The 20,472-nt window shown below is 43.2% G+C and overlaps 2 protein-coding genes across 7 annotated transcripts in view; one reads left to right on the top strand and one right to left on the bottom strand.

Annotated features, from left to right (window-relative positions):
- Positions 1–3,206, top strand: part of Cacna2d4 (calcium voltage-gated channel auxiliary subunit alpha2delta 4) — a 100,561-nt gene extending 97,355 nt beyond the window's left edge. For all 3 annotated transcript variants that reach the window (XM_087904333.1, XM_087904332.1, XM_087904331.1), the window contains 2 exons: positions 19–101; positions 816–3,206. In XM_087904333.1, the coding sequence (XP_087760459.1) occupies positions 19–101; positions 816–920 (188 nt within the window). In that variant the 3' untranslated portion in view covers positions 921–3,206. The remainder of the gene's footprint in view (positions 1–18; positions 102–815) is intronic.
- A 784-nt stretch (positions 3,207–3,990) lies between these two features.
- The window catches only part of Adipor2 (adiponectin receptor 2), a 63,661-nt gene continuing 47,179 nt past the window's right edge, over positions 3,991–20,472 (bottom strand). For all 4 annotated transcript variants that reach the window (XM_048444398.3, XM_048444399.3, XM_085686992.2 and 1 more), the window contains exons 3-8: positions 16,129–16,248; positions 14,096–14,267; positions 10,680–10,866; positions 10,252–10,439; positions 8,531–8,724; positions 3,991–6,757 (exon numbers count right to left, since the gene is read on the bottom strand). In XM_048444398.3, coding sequence (XP_048300355.1) covers positions 6,629–6,757; positions 8,531–8,724; positions 10,252–10,439; positions 10,680–10,866; positions 14,096–14,267; positions 16,129–16,248 — 990 coding nt within the window. In that variant the 3' untranslated portion in view covers positions 3,991–6,628. The remainder of the gene's footprint in view (positions 6,758–8,530; positions 8,725–10,251; positions 10,440–10,679; positions 10,867–14,095; positions 14,268–16,128; positions 16,249–20,472) is intronic.

Here is a 20,472-nt window from a genome sequence, read left to right as displayed (position 1 = left end):
TGACAGTGAGCTCTGCACATAATGCCTCTGTCAAATGTGACAGGATGCGCTCCCAGAAACCCCGGCGGCGACCAGGATCCTGTCATGCCTTCCATCCAGAGGTGTGGGCTTGGTCTTCACTCCCCAGTTGTGTCCTGTGTATGACTTCCTGGGATATGAATGTGTCTGGACACTGATGACAGAACTGTATGTGCCCATCATACTGGGAGACCCTTGCACTCACATGTATGTGGTGTGATGTAAGAAATTAGATTGGCCAGGCTTGTCATCCCAGCACTAGAGGGCAGAAGCAAGCAAGAGAATTCCAGGTCAGTTTGTGTGGGACAGGGAGGCCACAAGGGGACGGGGAGGGGGGAGGTGAGAGACAAGAAGCAGAGAGGAAGAAACAGAAGAAAAGGAAAGAGAACAGAACAAAGGACCCAAGGGAATCTATACTTCCTAGGGCCTGAGGCCCAAGGAGTTTCCCCCTCTCTGTCCACACTTGGGCTACCTCAGCACTAATCACTATTATGTGACTAGTGACAATAGCAAGTGGTATTTATAAACACCTGAGCTGCTGGCCTTCCTACTCAGTCTCAGCTGGGTGTGGCTGCCACAAACTACCTCCCCTAGAGATGCCCCTGGAGGTCAGGGCTGCTCCACACAATTATGAGGAGAAGACCCCAAAGACTAAGTATGCAGTTTTTACCGTCCCCAAAAGCTGGAAGAAAGGTAGGTTTCCTGGAGACTGTCTGTGTCTAGCCACACTGCATGCTGGCCCTTGGGTTGGGAGGACCAGCCCACTCCTAATGCCCCTTACCTCTCTGGCTCTACAGGAGAACGCTCAGGACTGTGGTGGCGCTTCAGACATCGCAATTTCATTCCCTCTGCTCCTGCTACCGCTGTGGGCCTGGCTGCTTCCACCCCAGCTTCTGTGGTGACCCCATTCCATCTGACTTTCACAGAAGGGAACCCTTTAGAGACATTCTAAAAAGTCACTAGCTGGTGAGGTCTCAGCTTCTTAGCAGTAAGGTGTCTCCTGGGCTACCACCAGTCTATGCCTCTTAGAGACTGTTGGAAGGATCCCCAAGGCTTTCTCCAAGGTGTTGGGACCAGGTACTCCAAGTCTTCTCTTGTCTCTGCTTCAGGACTCCCAACAAGAGCTTAACTGGAGGAAGGATAAAAGTTACCAAAGATCAGAAACAGTCAAAGGGGCAGGTGTTTCCCTGAGTTCTGGGGCCAGGGCTGAGCAGTGAGACCCATGCAGAGGCTATGCCTAGAGCACACTTGCCGTCAACACCGGAGTGTTTAGGAAGACGCCTTCATCCACTACAGACAGCACGAGGGAGGGCAGGCAGAGGGAGAGACAAGAAGACTCAGAGAAGGAGCAGGAAGGAGGAAAGAAATGGAAATAAAATCCTGTGAGCTATCATCAGAATGCCCCGCACTGAGGAACTCCAACCTTTTTACACCAATAGTCTGAAGAGAAGGGGGAGGGGTGTATGGGAGCATCTGGAGGAAGGAAAGGGGAGACATGTTGAAATTATAATCTCAAAAAGGAAAAAAGAAAAAGAAAAGCTACCAGGCTGTGACCTGCAGCTGCAGCGCTGTGTAACAGTGTGGTCCAGAGGAGCTACAAAAGGCAGAGCCAGGTCAGGATCCTCACTAAGGTCAGGGGCACGTACAGTCTCCAAGACCATGGTGGGCTTTCTGTGGCTCGTGTTCTACAAAAGTAACTAACTACCTGTCTGGTGAAAGCCCTTGAGGTTAGAAACAACACATATAATCCTTGCCACCATGCCTTGAAGTAGGTACTACAATTTACCTGCCCTTTTTTTTAGCATGTGTGATGTATGTGACTGGTGTGTTTGTGGATCTGTTTGTGGACCATGTGTGATGTATGTGACTGGTGTGTTTGTGGACCTGTTTGTGCAGAGGCAGAGGCCAGAGGATGCTGTTGGTCATCTTCCTCACCCACTCCCTACCTTATTTTTTGAGATAAGATCTCTCTCTAAACCTGGGCCCTCCAATTCAGCCACACTAGGTGGCCAGCAAGTCCTAGGGATCCTTCTGTTACCACCTCCCCCAGTGCTGGGATTACAAGCATGCCCACTATTCCCCCACTGTTTCAAGGATGTGGGGGAATCTAACTTGGGTCCCAAGTCCTGCTTCAGGACTTCACTAGCTAAGCCTCTCAAGCCCCATGATTTCCTCTCTTTTAAATGAGGAAACTAATCCCCACAAAGTGGCACACACATCTTTAGTCCTAGGACTCAAGAGGCAGAGGCAGGCAAATCTCTTAATTTGAGGTCAGTCTGGTCTACAAAGTGAGTTCCAGAACACCCAGAGCTACGCAGGGAAACCCTGTCTTGAAATAAATAAAGTAAAAAGGGGAAACTAAAGTTTGCAGAGGGGAAACTGGTTCTAAATCTTGGCTTTGTGAAGATCCCGTGTAACAGGCAACATACCTAGAGCTGCCAACCCACAGCAGCAGGCAATGGGCAGACTAAGCACTCCCCCACCCCCCTTAGCATCTTGCTTCACAGCTTAGAAGGCAGGAAAGATCAGAGGTACTGCCCAGCCCAGAAGAGGTACAAAGCATCGCAGCTGAGCTTCCTCTTCCATGCCACCAAGACAGTGTTGCCAGGCATGGCATGGTAGGTCTTTCCCAGTACCTGCCTCCCTGGCTTTGTCTTTAGTGTTGTTACCTCTACTCAGCAGCACTAGGTCTCAATGACAAGCACTGCAAAGTCTCTCGGGGGAGCTCCTCTCCCTCATCCACCCAGGCAGAGCATTTGAACCAACTTATCAACTATTTTGAGCACAGGATAAAAACGCTAAGTGTAGAATGCCAGGTGGTTCCTGGCCACGAATATGGGGCTCTTGTACCTGGCACTGCTGAAGGACTGTAGGTTTTCGAACATCACCAGAAGCAGCTGAAGCAAAGGCATACCCGACAGACTGCCACTCTGTCCCTATGATGCAGAACACACAATGTAGAACTCCATCAAGATGCTTGCAGGTGGTAGCCTAGCTTTGGTTAAAGATTCAGTCCTTTGACTTCTGAGGAAAGAAGTTGGTGTCCCTGCCATTTAATATATGGGGTATGCCATTCTGGCGTCTTTATGTGTCACCTTCAATAGCAAGAGCTCAAGGACGCTGTCAGAAGCACCAGGATTGTGCAACTGGGGTCGCATGCTTTACTAGAACCACCTCAAATAAAAGACTTCAACACCATTTCATGATGCTAAATGAAGTTTTGCTTCAGAAGAACCTGGGAGTGGATGTATCTTAAGGTCAGAAAAGTATAGGCCTAAGAGGAGCTCAAAAAAAAAAAATACCAGTTAGCACAAGCATTTGGCAGAAGCCAAGCCAAGCTCAATGGCAGTTTGGGGAACACTTTTCACAGTGTAGAGGAAGGCTGCAAAGGATACTTTTATTTTTGGCAGGTGAGAGCATATGGGAGGGGTCAGAGATCCATGTTCCATAGCAAATGACAGGACTCTCTATTCCAAGGCTAGTGTAGTCAAAGGACAGATGCCAGGCCATGAAGCTGCAGCTAAGCCCTCCTCAATGGTTCCTGAGGGGCTGAGGCAACAAGTATTTACTTGGGGGTGGGGGAATAACCAGTGCTTCAGTGCAACTACAGCAAAGCATTTACACAATACTGCTCCTGGGCTGCAGCAGTGTCATGCAGTTTCTCTAGGGGAGTGCAGACCACCCTGATAAAACACGGTGACCAACGTGCACGTGGCAAGGCTCCCTCAGCTCTCAGACCTCGATGGTCACTGCAACCAGGTGTAGAGAAAGCTCATCTTATTTTAAAGATAAGGTCTGTGTAGCCCAGGTTGGCCTTAAACTCATAATCCTCCTGCATCAACCTCCTGATGACAAGAAGTTTCTAAAAATTCCTTAAATTTCCTGTCTAAATTAGGGTGTTAAGGATATCCCTAAAGTGAAGTAAAGTTTCTAAAAGAGAAAGGGGGAAAAGGCAATAAAAACACAACGAAGTTGATCTTCCATTTGGCTCTTTTTATTAGAGAAATTGAGAAGACAGCAAGTAGGGAAATCCCATGGTGAATGAACAGTCACATAGATGCCTTTCTGGAACCCCAACCTTCTACAATCCCCAAAAGTGTGCTTTGTGACATCAGCAACTTAGAAAGGGGAAATACTGACAAAGGCCACTATTTACTGATGAAAGAATGAAGGTGTACAGGTTCCTAACTGGCCTGGGGCCAAGAAGAAAATAAAACACGTGCGCAGAGCAAGCCAGCCTCAAACTGCTGAAGGTAAGGCATTCAGGTGCCAACCTGACGAGCTCCCGGGGGCACCAGGTCAAGTGCACATGGAGGCTGTTGTAGTGAGCTGCAGAGACACACGTGGGCACACATGTGCCCATACACACACACACCCATACACACACACACACACACACACACACACACACACACAGAAGGGAAGTTACTAGACACACTAGTGGTGTTGATTCTTTTTCCTAAGAGTTTGTGCTATGGTGAACCAGATTCTCCCTGCTTGGGAAAGGGATGACTGGACCCAAAGACCTCTACTTCTGTAGAGTCATGGGGTAGCATCTCATACTCTATCCCAAGTACAGGACAAGGGAGTTAAGTCTGGCTTCTGATATGTGCTGTTGCTACCACAAACCTAGGTGAGCTTCCTTCTAGATGAACATTGTCCTGCTGAACTGCTTGAGGAATTAACACTGTTCTCTAACTCTGCCTGACACAATGTTGTTCACTCGGAGTCTTCTGTTTGGTCTACCTAGGGCAGTGACCTTATCCACAATCAAACACTCGTAAGTTCTTCCCAGCTTTTACAGTGGATGCCTTCCTGGATTCCCAGCTGCAGCTGGAGATCTGAAGGTGAAGGAAGGACAACAATGACCAAGAAAACACTACTGAATAAATAGAACCTTCTCACATTCCCAAGCATCCCTTTTGAGATGCCTGAGGCCCTATATTACACCGCAATACCCACCAGCCCCAGGATGTAATGTCTGCCTGAAGTCTTGGAGACTCAAATGCTTGACTTCTCACTTAGGAGCCAAGATCAGAATTCGATAAACCAGACCCAACTCATCCCCACTCTCTAAAACCCGTAACACAGTAGCCCTGGGACAGAGAAATTGTCTCTAGCAGCAATTCAAAATTGTGGGCCTAAGTCTATCATACTACCTAGCAGGAACACACCACTTCTTTTCCAACTCTGTACCACACTCCTTACAAATGGCACTCAGTGAGTGCTAACTACAGAACCTGTTCTGCCATACCACACTTGCCAAGACAGTGCACCAGAGAAAAACGCCATCACTCCTAGTAGGGATGGCTCTCTATACCTTCCTATTTGACTTCATTAGAATTTCACTAGTGACTGGCTTCATGTCAGGAGCTATGGTGGGAGGGAGAAGGTGGGAGGAGAAGTGGGGGCAGTTTTTTTTGTTTTTTTATTTCCAGGAGGAAGGATCATTAGGGCAGTGATTCTCAAGAGAGAAAAGTTTGCAGAATGGCTCAAGGCTTCAAAGAGAGGGTCTGGAAAATGGCCACATCTCTATTCAGATAAGAACTACCACCTGGTTAAACAGGACACCAGGGAAGAACTAGACAGGCCCTGTGTTGATGTTCCCTCCCTCTCTCCCAGAAGACCTCCTCCCCTTCATCATCTCTTTACTACATCACTCTTCAGAAAGGCCCTGTGTGACAGCCTATCAGTTGATGCCTTCTCTAGAGCCATGACAACAGCCTGTGCTGCTTTCACTGAAAAAGCATACACCACTTCCTTTCATTTGCCTCCCCTTCTGAATGCCTAGAGCCCTCAGTGTTGAGAGTGGCCAGAAGATCCCTGGGCTGGGGCTGTATCCTCTGTCCCAGCAGGGTCCAAGTGTTATCAGCCTATGAAAGGCACCTTGGTGCACCAAGACATCGTGCATTCTGGGGCTACCACTTCATCCTCCTTCCATCACTTTGTGCAAAATTGAAACAGTGTGTGGTACTTGCATGTTTCATTCTTTTAAAAAAGTCTCCCTCCCTCCCCTGCCCCTATGTTTTAAATGTTTATATAAATTCTTATTTAAACAGTAAATTAGAAATCTTATTTACATTAATTTCTTTGTTCTCCCAAAAGAGTGCCTAAACTCATACTCCAACCCCTTTGCTGGATATAAATGTTCACCTAAATTGGTTTGGTTATTGTTTTGAGGAGCTCCAGTGGCACAATCTGTCGGAACACGGTACTCATGTATTACTGCGTTAAGGAGAGAGAAAGGGAGAAGAAAGAACCACCAACCAAAGTTCCCATCTTCTACAAATAAATACGATCACATCAGAAGCCAGTCTGTCAGGCGAGGGTCTTGCAGAGTTGCCTTCAATCGGTAGATCCCAAAAAGAAGTAAGGGGATGAGCCATTTCGTCTTTTCTCCAAATTGATGCACTCCATCCTTTGAGGTATGATTTATTTTTGTTTTTCTCTTCTTAGTCTTGAACCCCATGGAGCCCTTGGGCCACCACAAGGCCCGGGAGGCTGTCCAAGTTTTGGGGCTTCTCTGGCACTGGCACCAGTAGCCAGTAAGCAGGCCTGTGGGAGCTGCAGGCCTGGGTTCGGGGTCACAGTCCCTGGCTCCTGCAAAGTTTCACAGTGCATCCTCTTCAGTACAGCCCCCGCCAATCATGAAACGGAATTCCTGCAGGTTTGAGACGCCGTGGAAGTGAACGAAGGCGCCAGCAACCACAAAAATGTGGAAGAGCTGGTGGGAGTGGAACTGGAGGGAGAGACGGGGAGACCATTCATTACTAAGCCTGCTACAGATACCTAGGAAAAGACACTGCTTCCCAGCTTGATAGTGGAAATGCATTATGTTCAAATTCAAATTGGGACAAGAATATCCACTGGGGACCTCATATTCTGAGTCAAAAGCCAGCTCTCCTAGAGAAATACAGGCTCTGCCACTAACACAGTGAACTTTGGGGTAATTCCATATAGCCCTTACAGTTAGATCACCAAAGGACCCCCTGACAATCAGCAGCAGGATATGATTTACTGACAAACACTTGAGAAATTACAACACTCTCTCATGGTCTCAAAATGGAAAGACACAGTGCTATTTATCAAGACACTGGTATTGAAAGTATAACTGAGTCAGGCGGTGATGGCGCATGCCTTTAATCCCAGCCCTCAAGAGGCAGAGGCAGAGGCAGGCAGATCTCAGTGAATTTGAGACCAACCTGGTCTGCAAAGCAAGTTCCAGGACAACCAGAGCTGTAACACAGAGAACCCTGCCTCAAAAAAAAACAAAAAACAAAAAACAAAAAACAAAAAACAAAATAAATCAACAAACAACAGAAAAGAAGTATACCTGAGAAGAAACGGAAGGTAAGTTAGCTAACCTGAAGCTCAGGAGACTGAGTTCAGGGTCATCTATCTTCATTTACTGTAAGAACACGGGTGGCCGGCTCGGCACACAACTGTGAGCAATAGTGAGAAGCAGGACCTAAGAGTCAGACCTCACTGTAAGAGCACTCCTCATCTACTTAATACACTGCTGAAAATGTTTCAGATCCTCTTTGGGTAGAAATGTCCATCTTTACTAGGTCCTCATTTTTTTCTCCCTAATCTTTCCTTATCTCTCATTATTAAACACAGTCTAGTTTCCTCCCTCTCCTCCATTCCACCACCAGACACATACAGGATCAATCTCCTATCAATATCACTGGGTTTGGGTACCAAAAAGGATCTTAGGATCAGCAAGATAGCTCAACAGGTAAAAGCATTTGTTGCACAAAGCCTAGCAACCTTTGTTCAATCCCTGGAACCACCGTAGCAGAAGACAGTCAATTCCTGAAAGGTCTCCTTTGACCTCTACATGGGCACCATAGCATGTGTGTGCCCATTCTAAACACACATGCATCAAACATACACAATAATAATAACTAATAACTAAATTAGTAACCCTGCCCTCCCCGCTGCCCATATCTCTCTCTCTCCTCCCCCCCCCCCCCCGTTTTTTGTTGTTTGAGTGAGTACTGGGCTTAAAGGTGTGCACCAACACACTCAGTTTCAGCTTTCTCTTTTTTAAAAATGATCTCAGTAGAAGACTGCCCTTCTTTCATAGTGAGAAACAAGATGAAAACAGACATAATGACCAATGACTCCACTACAGCAAACCAGAGCACAGATGGACACTAAAACCAGCTTGATTCTGTTTGTTTACTACTTAATGGCCACTTGCTTTAGACAAGCTGTTGAGCCTTCCTGAGCCATAGCTTCCTATCTGTAAAGTGAAAATAAGAACATGTATGACTTGAGGGACTGACACTGGATGACCTGCTACATTTGCAGTATTCAGTACTGTGCCAGGCAGGCACTGAGTGCTCGCTCGTTCAGCAGGGTTAGCACTACGCTCACTGTCCAGAGAAACCAGACAACAAGGGACAGAGCTAAGACCAAAACACAAGTCACTTAACTTTCAATTACATCACTCACAGTGTGCCTAACTAACAGGAACATAAACCTTATCACCATTGACCACACTTACCCAGATGTCACATTTGCCAGGAAAGAAGCGTTCAGGTATGCGGGCAGCATAGAGGGCAGCTCCTGTGATATAGAGGCTAGCCATGAGCATTAGCCAGCCTATCTGCCCTATGGTGGCAGCCTTCAGAAAGCCTTCTGAGATGACATAGTGCAAAGTAGGGATGATTCCACTCAGGCCTAAGCCCACAAATACTCCTAAGACATCAGAAGAACAGGATAAAAAGAGAACACACAAAGAAAATAAGAAAGAAGTCAATATTACAACATAATACTATTTACTTTGATCAACTTAAAATTTTAAAGTACAGTCATTCTTGCTTTAAAGAAAAAAGAAGGTCCTTCAACCTTTGAGACACCATGACACAAAAAATGGAGCTATGCTCCATTTACAGATATGAGAAATCTCACAGTAAGCCAGGCTATGTAAGCAACCCTGAGGGTTAATTAGAAAGAACCACTCTGTGAAGAGTTTTAGGAAAAGAAAGCATGGGGAGTTAGCTTAAACTTCCTTGAATGCCTCCCTTTTACAGGCAGACTGCAATAGGCTATAAATGGCAATAAGCTTTCCCCAGACTCTAGGGATCTACCAGCATCACCAGTAAGCTGCTGGTGTGCCACAACATATGCAAGAATGAATGCAGGATGCACAATCAGAAAACATGTGCACCGAAATGAGAGGAGAAAATGGCACACTAACTGTATGAAATTCAGGGACCAAGCAAACCTAATAAAAACAAACACCACCCCCTACACTGTCCTCTAAGGCATTGCTACACTCCTGTTCTTTTCCTTTGCATATGAAGAAAGGCTCCTAATAGTGCTTTTCACTCTCAAAAAAAAGGCTCAGGACTTAACCTTCTGGTGTTTATAAATAGTAGAATGCTCAGCTCCACTCAGCAAAGGTGTTCTTATCTCATGCACTCAAATAGGTTTAACACCACTGACCTAGTGAAGAACTACAGAGCCAGCGCTGGCTACTGGACGTCTTATGTGGACGTCCTAAAAAAGGAGAGCAGACTGCTATGTCATCAACATGAGGTTAGTTCTGTTTCTAGAACTCTAGTTGCATGCAGATGAATCAGGGCTTGAGTTTTTAACAAGAAAAGCATGTGTGGTAGTACCACTTGAGAGACAAAAAGTAGAAGACACAACTTCAGGCAATAGAGTCCAATTTCAAAAAGATTTTATCAGAATCACTCAGCACAGACTACTGATTTCAAAATTAAAGGCAGGTTTTTCAATCTTCTGGTTCTACAAATACCACATTCAAGTAAGAAGACTACCAATGTCACAGGGCACTCAGCAGGCATTACCTAAATACCAAAGACCCCTATATCAGAAGAAAAGTATAGTATCTACTTTATTGGTACATAATCAGCAATGAACTCAGGTCTTATTTATCAAAGCAATTTAAACTAAAATATAAAACACTAAATATAAACCAAGAAGAGTCAGTCACCACAAAGTACACTAAGATGAAACAATTACAGAAGTTATTATATTGTAGTATTTTCTCAAAGATACAACACTGCCCAAAATATATGTGTGCGCCCGCCCATCTTATCACTCACTGCCCCTCAACCCTGTGCTTTCTAGTAACTGACCACCAGGCTAGAAGTCCCACAAAAACGATGGTTACTTCATCTCCACGCTGCAAAAGCACCGGTTTATAATAGCATACCATAAATGACCCATGAGAATGACACATTCACATCCACTCACCTGCTCTGACCCCCCGATACTGAGGGGTGGCAAACATGTCCCACTGGGAGACGATAATGGCTGCAATGCCCAGCACACAGATGACAATCAGGTAGATGAAGCAAGGTTGTGGGTTACAGTAGAAAGAATAATAAAGCCAAGGAACAAAACTTCCCATGATCAGAAGAGCAATACCAGAGTAATCCAATCTAGGATTGAAATTTAAAAGAACTCCATTTAATGCTAAAAATTATCATCTGTTATAGACGCCAATTAATCCCTTACGACTTATGATATCAGCAGCAACTAAGAAGCAAACTGAGTTGTCTATATTAAGGGAAGACATTTCCATACGGTAACATTAAGAATCCTGCCAGCTCTGCTGGAGGGTGTTCCTGCCCCACTGATCCTAAAACACAGATGATAACATGGACAGCGTGAATACTTACTTAGAGAAGAGTCGGGAGACCCCTTCCGAGTGGCAGTAGACTGTGTGGAAAAGCCATGAAAACGAAAGGCAGAGAATGGCTCCCAGGAAGAACAACCCAAAGACCACTTTCTCTTGCAGAGGGGCCACGAAGGAGATATTTGGGCGAAACATATAGAAGATGCCCAGGCACAGGAAGAAGACACAACCTAGGAGAAGAGTATGAGTGAGAGTAAAGACGTGATTCATGTGCTGTGTGCTGTTTTAAGTTTTTCCCAGTAGCAGTGATACCAGAACCATAAATTCTTTGTGAAAAGTTTTCATTTTAGTTTACTTCCAATACTGCTGGTGTCATACACACTTCAGCTTTATAAACTTTAAAGAATATAATGACTAGTTAAGGATGCAACAAGTGGTTGCCCAGCATCAAGTGTGGTGGCTCACACCTTAATCTTAATCTGGGAGGAAGAAGCAGGAGGATTACAAATTCAAGGCCATCCTCAGCAGAGGGAACAGGTAGCCTGGTATATATAAAAGCCTGACTCAAAAAAGGAAAAATAAATAAATAAATCAGTGAATAAATAAAAAGTCGGGTGGGGGTGGCACACACCTTTAATTCTACAACTTGGGAAGCAGAAACAGGAAGATCTCTGTGAGTTTGAGGTCTACGAAGTGAATTCCAGAGCAGCCAGAGCTATTACACAGAGAGAGAGAGACCCTGTCTTGAGGGGGAAAAAAAAAAGTGGGGGAGTGGAGGGAGCTAGAGAGATAGCTTAGTGGTTAGGAGCACTGGCTGCTCTTCCAGAAGTCCTGAGTTCAATTCCCAGCAATCACATGGTGGCTCACAGCCATCTGTAATGAGATTTCGTGCCCTCTTCTGGCCTGCAATTTAAAAGCAGGCAGAACACTATATACATAATAAATAAATAAATCTTTAAAGAAAGGAAGAAAGAAATAAATAAGGAAGAAAGGAGGAAGGGAAGGAGGGAGGGAGGGAGAGAGGGAAGGAAATAATTTCTCATTCACCTAAGGACCACAATCCAAAAGGCAGGCAGAGTAGAGTCAGCTCTTAGACTTCGGTATATACTATCACTTGTGCACTCTGACACATGCCGTGGGCGCTTTCAAAGCTCTGTTTTACGTTTGCTTACAGATGCTGAAGAACCCTGTGTTGTTTCTCTGGTCCTCACTAGTGACCCAGGACATCAGTGTCAGAAATTCCATACCTGTCTGTTTTTTTGAGACAGGGTCTCACTACTAAGTGGCCCTACTTTCTGCCTCCATTGATTTGCCTTTTCTGGGCATTTTTTCATGTACATGGAATTAAACAATTATGTGCCTGTTGTGTCTTTTTATTTAATTCACTCAGCAGGTTGTAACAAACATCAGTAATTCACTCTTACAGCTAAATTCTTACTTTTACTTGTTTGTTTGTATCCATGTGTGTGGGAGCCAGAGAACAACTTGTAGGAGCCAGTCTTCCTTCCACCATTGTAGGTCCTAGGGATTAAACTCAGGGCATAAAACCTGGAGGCAACAACCTTTACCCACTGACCATCTCACTGGCCCCCAAACGGTGTTTTATCACATGGGTATACCACATTTGGTTTATCTATTCAGCAGCATGTCGTTTCTATTAATAATGCTGTTAAAACATCCATATACATATTTTGTTGAATACTCAACTGAAGTAAAATTGCCAGTGATCCTGTTAACTGTCTAAGGAACTATCTACCATGCTGCTTTCCACACGTATTGGCCCATTTTTTGTTACTATTAGCAACATTAGCAACATTTCTCCATATCCCTGGCCGAGGCTTACTTTCCATTTTCTTGATCATATAGATCCTGGAGGGAATAAAATGTATCTCATTGTACATCTCGATATATCTGTCTTGTATGTCCCCAAATAACTGATAAAAATAAACCTTTTCTAAGTACATGTTTGTCATGTGTGTACCTTTCTCTATAAAAAATCCACAGTATATGTTTGTCATCTGTGTACCTTTCTATAGGAAATATTCACAGAGAAGCTTTACTGCCTGCAAAGAGGGTGAGCCATTTATACTGACTTGTAAGAGTCCTATAGTAGACATAATATGATTTGTAAAGATTCTCTCACTCTGTGGGTTATCTTTTTAACTTTCTTGACAATATTCTGTGACATACATAATTTTGTTTTGCCAAAAACCCAATTTATTCTCTTCGGCTGCATGTACTTTACGTTTTGATTCTAAAAAGCTGTTATCTGTGGGGTGATGGTGGCACATGCCTTTAACCCCAGCATTTGTGGGTGATTCCAGCATTCAGGAAGCAGGGGCAGGTCTCTCTGAGTTTGAGGCCAGCTTACAGAGTAAGCTCCAGGACAGCCAGGCCTACACAGAAAAACCCTGTCTCAAAAAAACCAAACCAATTCAAAAAACAAAAACAAAAGAAAAGCCTGTTACCTAACTTAGATCACCAAGGCTTACACCTGTATTTCCTAAGGGTTTCTAGTTCTGGCTCTTGTAGAAGACTAAGACTGAACTTGATCTGGTTTTGGTTTCACGACAGACTCTCACTCTATTGCCCAGGATGACCTGATACTTAAATCCTGCCTCACTCCCAGGTGCTGGGATTACAGGTATGTTCCTTATTGACTTATCTCAGCTGTACTGTTCCTTTTACTGAAAAGACCGTCCTTCCTCCCAACTGTATTCTTTACTTAATAAAAAAAATTGAAAAACGGATCTATTTCATATGCTACTCACAATAACTGAAACTTAACTGAAAATAATCTAAGCAATGACTGAAAAACATCTTACTTTCTCATATATATTCTTCCTTTCACTGCTTATTAAAATACTATACATTTTTCTATAGCACTTGTTTTTTGTTTTTTTTTTTTTAATTTATACAGTATCCTGCTTGTAGGCCAGAAGAGGGCACCCGATCTCATTACAGATGGTTGTGAGCCACCACATGGTTGCTGGGAATTGAACTCAGGACCTCTAGGAAGAGCAGACAGTGCTCTTAACCGCAGAGCCATCTCTCCAGCCCAGCCTAGCCTTTAACGGCTGAGCCATCTCTCCAGCCCTCTACAGCACTTCTTGCCTTGCCTCACTTGAAGTCACTATCTAAAGGTCTAGAAAAGACAGCAGGTATGAAGGGCACATGGTCAAGCGCAGTGCTCAGGAGCCTGGGATACACAGTGGGACCCTGTCTCAAAATAAGGATTTAGGGGAGAAAACACACATTGGTTGAAATAAAGTCACAGCACAAGTTAGAATGAACAAAGAATAAACCAATAAAAAATTACCAACGAAAATCTAAGGGGAAGTGAGTAATAAATTCTAACATATTTTTCAATAGTTGTACTTACTCTCAAAATACATTAAAATCAAAGAAAAAAAGTAAATTACTAATTTAATTATACCACTGACAACTGATGTTACATACCTAGGAGATGTGTCCAAATGTTGCCTGTCTCTGTGTGTATTCTGAAAATGCTCTTAAAACAGGCCCGGAAAGAAGGCATAGGAGGTCGGTGTCCATGGAGAAGGAAATCATTATCCTTAAGCCAATCTGGTAGCACATCATGAGGGATTACTCGCCATCGACCTTCCCAAACCTAGTTATTAAGAATGTTATCAAACACTTTGCTGTCACACAAATTTTAGTTGTCATTTAGTAACACCGTTCCCAAACAACTTTTACCATAATCTTATAATGGATAAAAGACTGATAAAAAATAAATTTCTAGATGGTATAGTCTGTTAGGAACAGGAGATCATAAACAAATACACCAAATTATATCCTAAAAGGCCTTGGTTTTAGTCCAGCTTAAAAAAAAATTGAGGAATTCAAAGTCCCAGCTACACAGAACTTCATTCATCAACAACAGATTTTACCTCAGAAAAATCAGTTATTAAATATGACCATTTCATACTTAACATTCTTGTTACTACAGAAAAATATCACACTTTCATGTCTTTTTCTAAAAAAAATCTCCCCTCTGCTTTCTGCTACAAGAAAACTGAGGTGTTAAATGGAAGAAGCACAGGGTAGGAAATGTGGGGTCTACTGTTAACTAGTGAGTATTAATCAATTACAAAAACCCAAAGGCTTAATCTTGCCTATGAGAGAAACAGTACTTCACCTGATGAATTCAGAAGACCAAACAATTGACATACAGACCACCTCACATGTGTCTACACTGCTAGCATTCCCCCTAGGCTGGATGCAATTCCAACTGTGCAGAAGCGATCCGTTCACCAGGAAGATCCCAATGAAAGGTGCTTCCTTACCAGACCTTTTCTCCTTCCTTTTCCTGTTGTCCCTCCCCAGGAGGAGGGGAAAGGGGGTTAGGATCTTGATGCTGCCTCCTAAGAAAGTCTGTTCACTACTGTACCCTATTTATTTTAGCCCCCATATCTCGTTTAAGCCTCACACCATGATAATCAACTTCACCCAGGATCCAGCTGCTGGCGAACCTGACTGCATGATCTTGCTCCATTTGAGTGAGTTTTTGCATGGTTTTACTAGCGTGTGGAGGAGTTGAAAACTTCAGGCTAGAAAAGGCGCTGAATGTTGTAGACAAAACTTAATGGGTTATCCTTGTGGGAACTTGAAGAAATGCAGAACAATGGAGGCTTGGCTCATGAGCTCTCAGTAGGAGTAAGGGTTCTACCAAGAACTTGCATAGGGGCTATTAATAGAATACTGGCTTCATTCTGCTCAGGTCCTGAGAACTTAAGTGAAGTTGATTTCCTTGTAATAATAAACTATAACCTAAAATTACAGGCTAAAATAAAATCTTTCTTCCTTAGGTTGCTTTCTGTCAGGGTATTAATGACAGCAACATGAAACATATTACCCTAGACACTTGCTCATCTGACTAAAAAGCATACCAGTCTCTCTCTTTTTTTTTCAACAAGTAACTTTAACTCTAGCTATTTAAAAAAAAAAAAATTTTTTTAAAATAAAAAAATCCTACAATGGGTCCTAGGGACTCAGACAATGGCCTGGAAAAAAAAAAAACACTTAAAAGACACTCACCCACGCCCACACCCATCACACATAATAGCTAAACTGAAAATACTAAATGTGCATGAAAATCCTGTAATGTCTACCTCAGCAGTTTGATTACCTGTGGAATCTCTAGAAACAGCAACTACACTGTCCATATTAAACAGAAAAATGGCTTTGGTATGGTTTTTTTAATAACTCTAGTACAACCAATCCAAATTGTTTCATTCTCTCTTATCTAATCTACATTTACTCAGCTATTCTGTATCAGAAGAGATTCATATCCCGATTGGACATTCTGGTTACACTGCAACTTTATTGGTATGTTTTACAAATGTGTCTTTAACAGGTTAAAGTCAGAAGAATTATTTGTCTCCATCTTGCCATGGATTTCCCCCCAAGTAGGACAAAAGCAAATGACTATTACCTTTTTTCCACGTCTGTTTGGGGAAAGGCAATCTTACCTTACAAACAAACTCTTCCATTCTCTCCATAGCATGATGGGCCTGTAGGAGAGGAGACATGCCCATAAACCCTTCATCTTCCTGGGAATTGTCATCTTTACACTCGAGTTCCTCAGAGCTCTGCAAAGACATCACAGTAAGAGTCAAGGACAGGACCAATCACCACACTTTCCTTGCAGATGCAAGTCCTCAGTCAAGCATCAACAACAGTCAGCAGCAGTTAAGTTCACTGTAAACCTATCAGCAGTAAAAATGAAGCTGAGCATAGTGGTGTATGCCTTTAATCCCAGTGAAGGCAGGTAGATCGCCAAGCCAGCCAGGACTTCACAGTGAGACCCTGTCTCAAAGAAACAAAACCAAAACTAAAATAAGACAAAACAAATACAAACAAGTCAAAAACACCATTTCTCCATTCGGAGGGAGAAACACCTCTCTACACTACCACAGCATCCCTATGCTTGCTTCCAGTCTGTTCCTTGAATAGCTGCATTAGTTTCCTCTTGGTTTTAACAATGACTTTCACAGGCCAGTGAGATTTGGATGACTGAAATCTGATCCCTGGAATCCACATAATGGTAGATGGAGGGAAACAACTTCACAAGGGTGTCTGATGACCTCCAAATGTGTAACCTGGCACATATGCCAACCCCTTGCATCATACACTCACACACAAATAATTTTAAACTACCTTTGACAAAGTCCAACATTCCTTCATGATAAAGGCCAGAACCCACTATGTAAATCACTACGGAACTCACTATGTAGAATAGGCTGGCCTCAAATTCAGAGACCTGCCTGCCACTGCCTTCCAAGTACAGGGATTAAAGGCATGCACTACTATGCCTGGCTGGGGACTAGTTTTTCAAAGAGGATGAATATAGCCTCTCTGCTACTATGAGCAGCAAAGATAACGGAATGGTGAAAGAAGATTTACGTAATTGGAAGGATGAAGCAGGAGTCTTGGCCAGTGACTTCTGTGCTTTGTTTTAAAGTGGATGAGAATGCATAGAATTGCAGAGACTGAGACTGAAAGTTTAGGAAGAATGAAAAAGGTGCTGTTGTGGTTTGAGAAATAACATCTGGTAGCCAGTTGGGAGCAGTTTGGGGAGGTTTAAAGGGTACAGCTGTGCTGCAGAGGTATGTCACTAGGAATGGGCTCTGAAATTAAAACTCGCACCATTTCCATTAAATCTCTCCATACTGTGCTTAGAGTAAAGGATGTTCCTTTCACTATGCCTGCTACTTGCTTTATGCTTTTCTGTCACTCATCCCTTTGGAATTGTAAGCACAAAATACCTTCTCTAAGTTGCTTTGGTCATGAGGTTTTATCACAGCAACAGAAAATTAATTTTAGAGATGCTGAAGCTACTTGGTGAATATGATGATAGTTTTTCCCAAATTCAAATATTTGGGACCTTAGAACACAGGAACAAACCAAAGGAACAGATTCAGAAAGGAATAGACCAAGGTCTTGGCTCAATCTTCAAGAACATCCTCCGAGGCTTCTAAATCCACCTATTTTAAAAAATATTGAATTGTAGGTATATGTTTCTGTCTGTATGAATGCACACCATACACATGCCTCCTGCCAGCCAATATCAGGTGTTGAATCCCCTGGGACTGGACTTAGAGACCATTTGTAAGCTGCCATGTGGATGCTAGAAATTGAGTTCAAGTCCTCTTCAAGAATAAGTATTCTTAACCACTGAGCCAACTTTCCAGCCCCACCAAAATCCATCCTCATAAGCCATAGTCTGTGTATTTATTCTTGTCTTATTTTGCATATGATGATTGGCAGACTCCAGAAAGACTGGCAGATGGGTCAACAAATAGGGTAGCTCCCTGACAGATTCCAAGGCAGTTGACAGAGTAGCAGTTGGTAGGCAGGGAGAGGTTCCCAATACAGGAAAGGGCTTCTGCAAGAGGCTAAGGGATTCGGCTGTCACCCCAAGAGCAGCACAATCTAAACGCCAACTGGTTGGTTTAGAAGTAAGTCGTAAGTCTTTTAAGCAGAAATTAGATGTTTTCTTATATATAAAACAGTAATAGCTGTGCCTGGTTTTTAAGTTCAGTCTAAGGACTGAGTCCATCTGTTCAGTTTGTAGGAAAGTGGCTGGCACAAGTGTGCTCAGTGGAAGTGTTTCTCCTTGTCTCCACTCCTTTGGCCCTTCTTGATCACCTACCCCATTTGACAGGACCATCAGCTGGTCTGCCACTCATCTCCTGCTGCTGTGCATGAACTGCACCAGTGTCATTATCATTAGGAATGATAATGTATGATAATGTTCACACAGTACATGTATAAAATTTTCTTTTCTTTTCTGTTTCCAGAGACAGTCTCATCACACTGTGGCTCAAAGCTGACCTGGCACTACTTAGCCCAGTCTGGCTTCAAACTTAATGCATTCCTTCTTGGGGCTCCTCTTCAGTGTTGGGATTAAAGGATGGGCTACCATGCTTGACAAGATTCTTATAACTGGTTCTCTCCCTTCACTCAAGGCAGGACTGCACAAGTACTCTAGCCATTGAGCCACCTCAACAGCTCCAGCAGGAGATTCCTAAGTGAAATTCTTACATTTGATTCAGCATGAATAAACACCTATGCTATCATGCTAAGTGAGATAAGCTAGTCACTGAAGGATGAATAGTCTACGATTTCACTTACCTGTAGTCAGATTTGACTACCAAAACGCAAAATGGTGGTTCTCAGAGGCTGGAGGGTGGCAAAGGACACACAATGTTTAACAGGCACAGAGTTTCAGTTTAGGAAGATGAAAATGTTCTAGAGATGGATGGGGTTATGTACTTACTACCACAAAAATGCACTTAGAAATCATTTAACATGACCAGGCGGTGGTGGCGCACTTGGGAGGCAGCGGCAGGTGGCTCTCTATGAGTTCGAGGCCAGCCTGGTCTACAAGAGCTAGTTCCAGGACAGGCTCTAGAGCTACAGAGAAACCCTGTCTCAAAAAAAAAACAAACAAACAAAAATTATTTAACTCCTGGATTTGACATCATGCACACCTTAAACAACAACAACAACAACAACAAACCCTAATACCTTTATTTACCACAATAAACCTATAATTGAATGAATGGTTTGGTGTGTGAATACAGGTGGGGCTGGAGAGAAGATCCAGTACTTAAGACCACTAGTTGCTCTTCCAGAGGATCTGGGTTCAATTCCCAATTGACAGCTCACAACTGTCTGTAACTCCAGTTCCAGATATACATGCAGTCAAAACACCAATGCACAAAACTAAATAAATCAAAAAAAAAAAAATACAGGAAAGGTTTGCTAGCCATGATGGAGCACACCTTTAATCCCATTACTTTGTAGGTAGATCTCTGTGAGCTTGAAGCCAGCCTAACATACAAAGAGTTCCAGTCCAGCCAGGACTACAAAAAAAGGGGGGGGGGGGGAAGCACATAAGGAACTGGAGAGATGGCTCAATGGTTAACAACACTTGCTACTCTTCAAGGTCCAGGACTCAATTCCCTGGACCCCCATGGCAACTCACAAACATTTTTAACTCCAGTTCTAGGGAATATACTACCACCTTCTGGCCTCCTTGGGCACCAGGAACACACGTAAGACATAGACAAACATATATGCTGACTAAACACCCATATGCATAAATTAAAAATAAATCTAAAGAGAATACATTACGACAGAATAGGAAGCAATGATGCACAACTACAGTCCCTAAATTCAAGAAGATGAGAGGCAAGAAAATGGCTAAGAGTTCACGGTCAGTCTAGAATATACAGTAAGATCCTGTGTCAAAAATAAAAAGGGGAAGGGTATAGTTCATCAGCAGAATACTTCCTTAGCAAGAATGAGGTCACACACACACACACACACACACACACACACACAAAGAGGAGAAACACAATTATCCAAAAATAAAAAAGCTTTGAAGACCGAAAAATAGTTTCCCTTTCTATAGAACTAATGTATGTGGCCCACCATCACAGGGCTCACTGAACGGAAGGGTAACTACTATACAGTCAGGGAGACAGTTTACCCATGAATTGTATATGGAAGAAGTTATGTGCACTATGTCTTCCTAACAAGAAAGAAGGGAATCTGTGGAGAATTTCATGGCGGAGGTCTACAGAGAGTCTCATATGATACCTACGCTCGTCCAAAAGGCTGAGAAACAATACACTGACTTTTTTCCACTAGCTGTTGTTGAATGAACCCAGGGCATTCTAGTGACTAGAAATAGCCAAACACAATGAGAATTTTTAATGTTACTTGTGCCTTCCATTCTTCATTTATCAAATATAATTATATCCAAACTAACAGTAATACTCTATGCTGGATAATACTATGGGGTC

The sequence above is a fragment of the Myodes glareolus genome, chromosome 3 (assembly GCF_982192425.1).
Source record: "Myodes glareolus chromosome 3, mMyoGla1.1, whole genome shotgun sequence".
Classification (NCBI taxonomy): Eukaryota; Metazoa; Chordata; class Mammalia; order Rodentia; family Cricetidae; genus Myodes; species Myodes glareolus.
The sequence above is the reverse complement of the archived record's forward strand: the minus strand, read 5'-3'. Positions and strand labels throughout refer to the sequence as shown.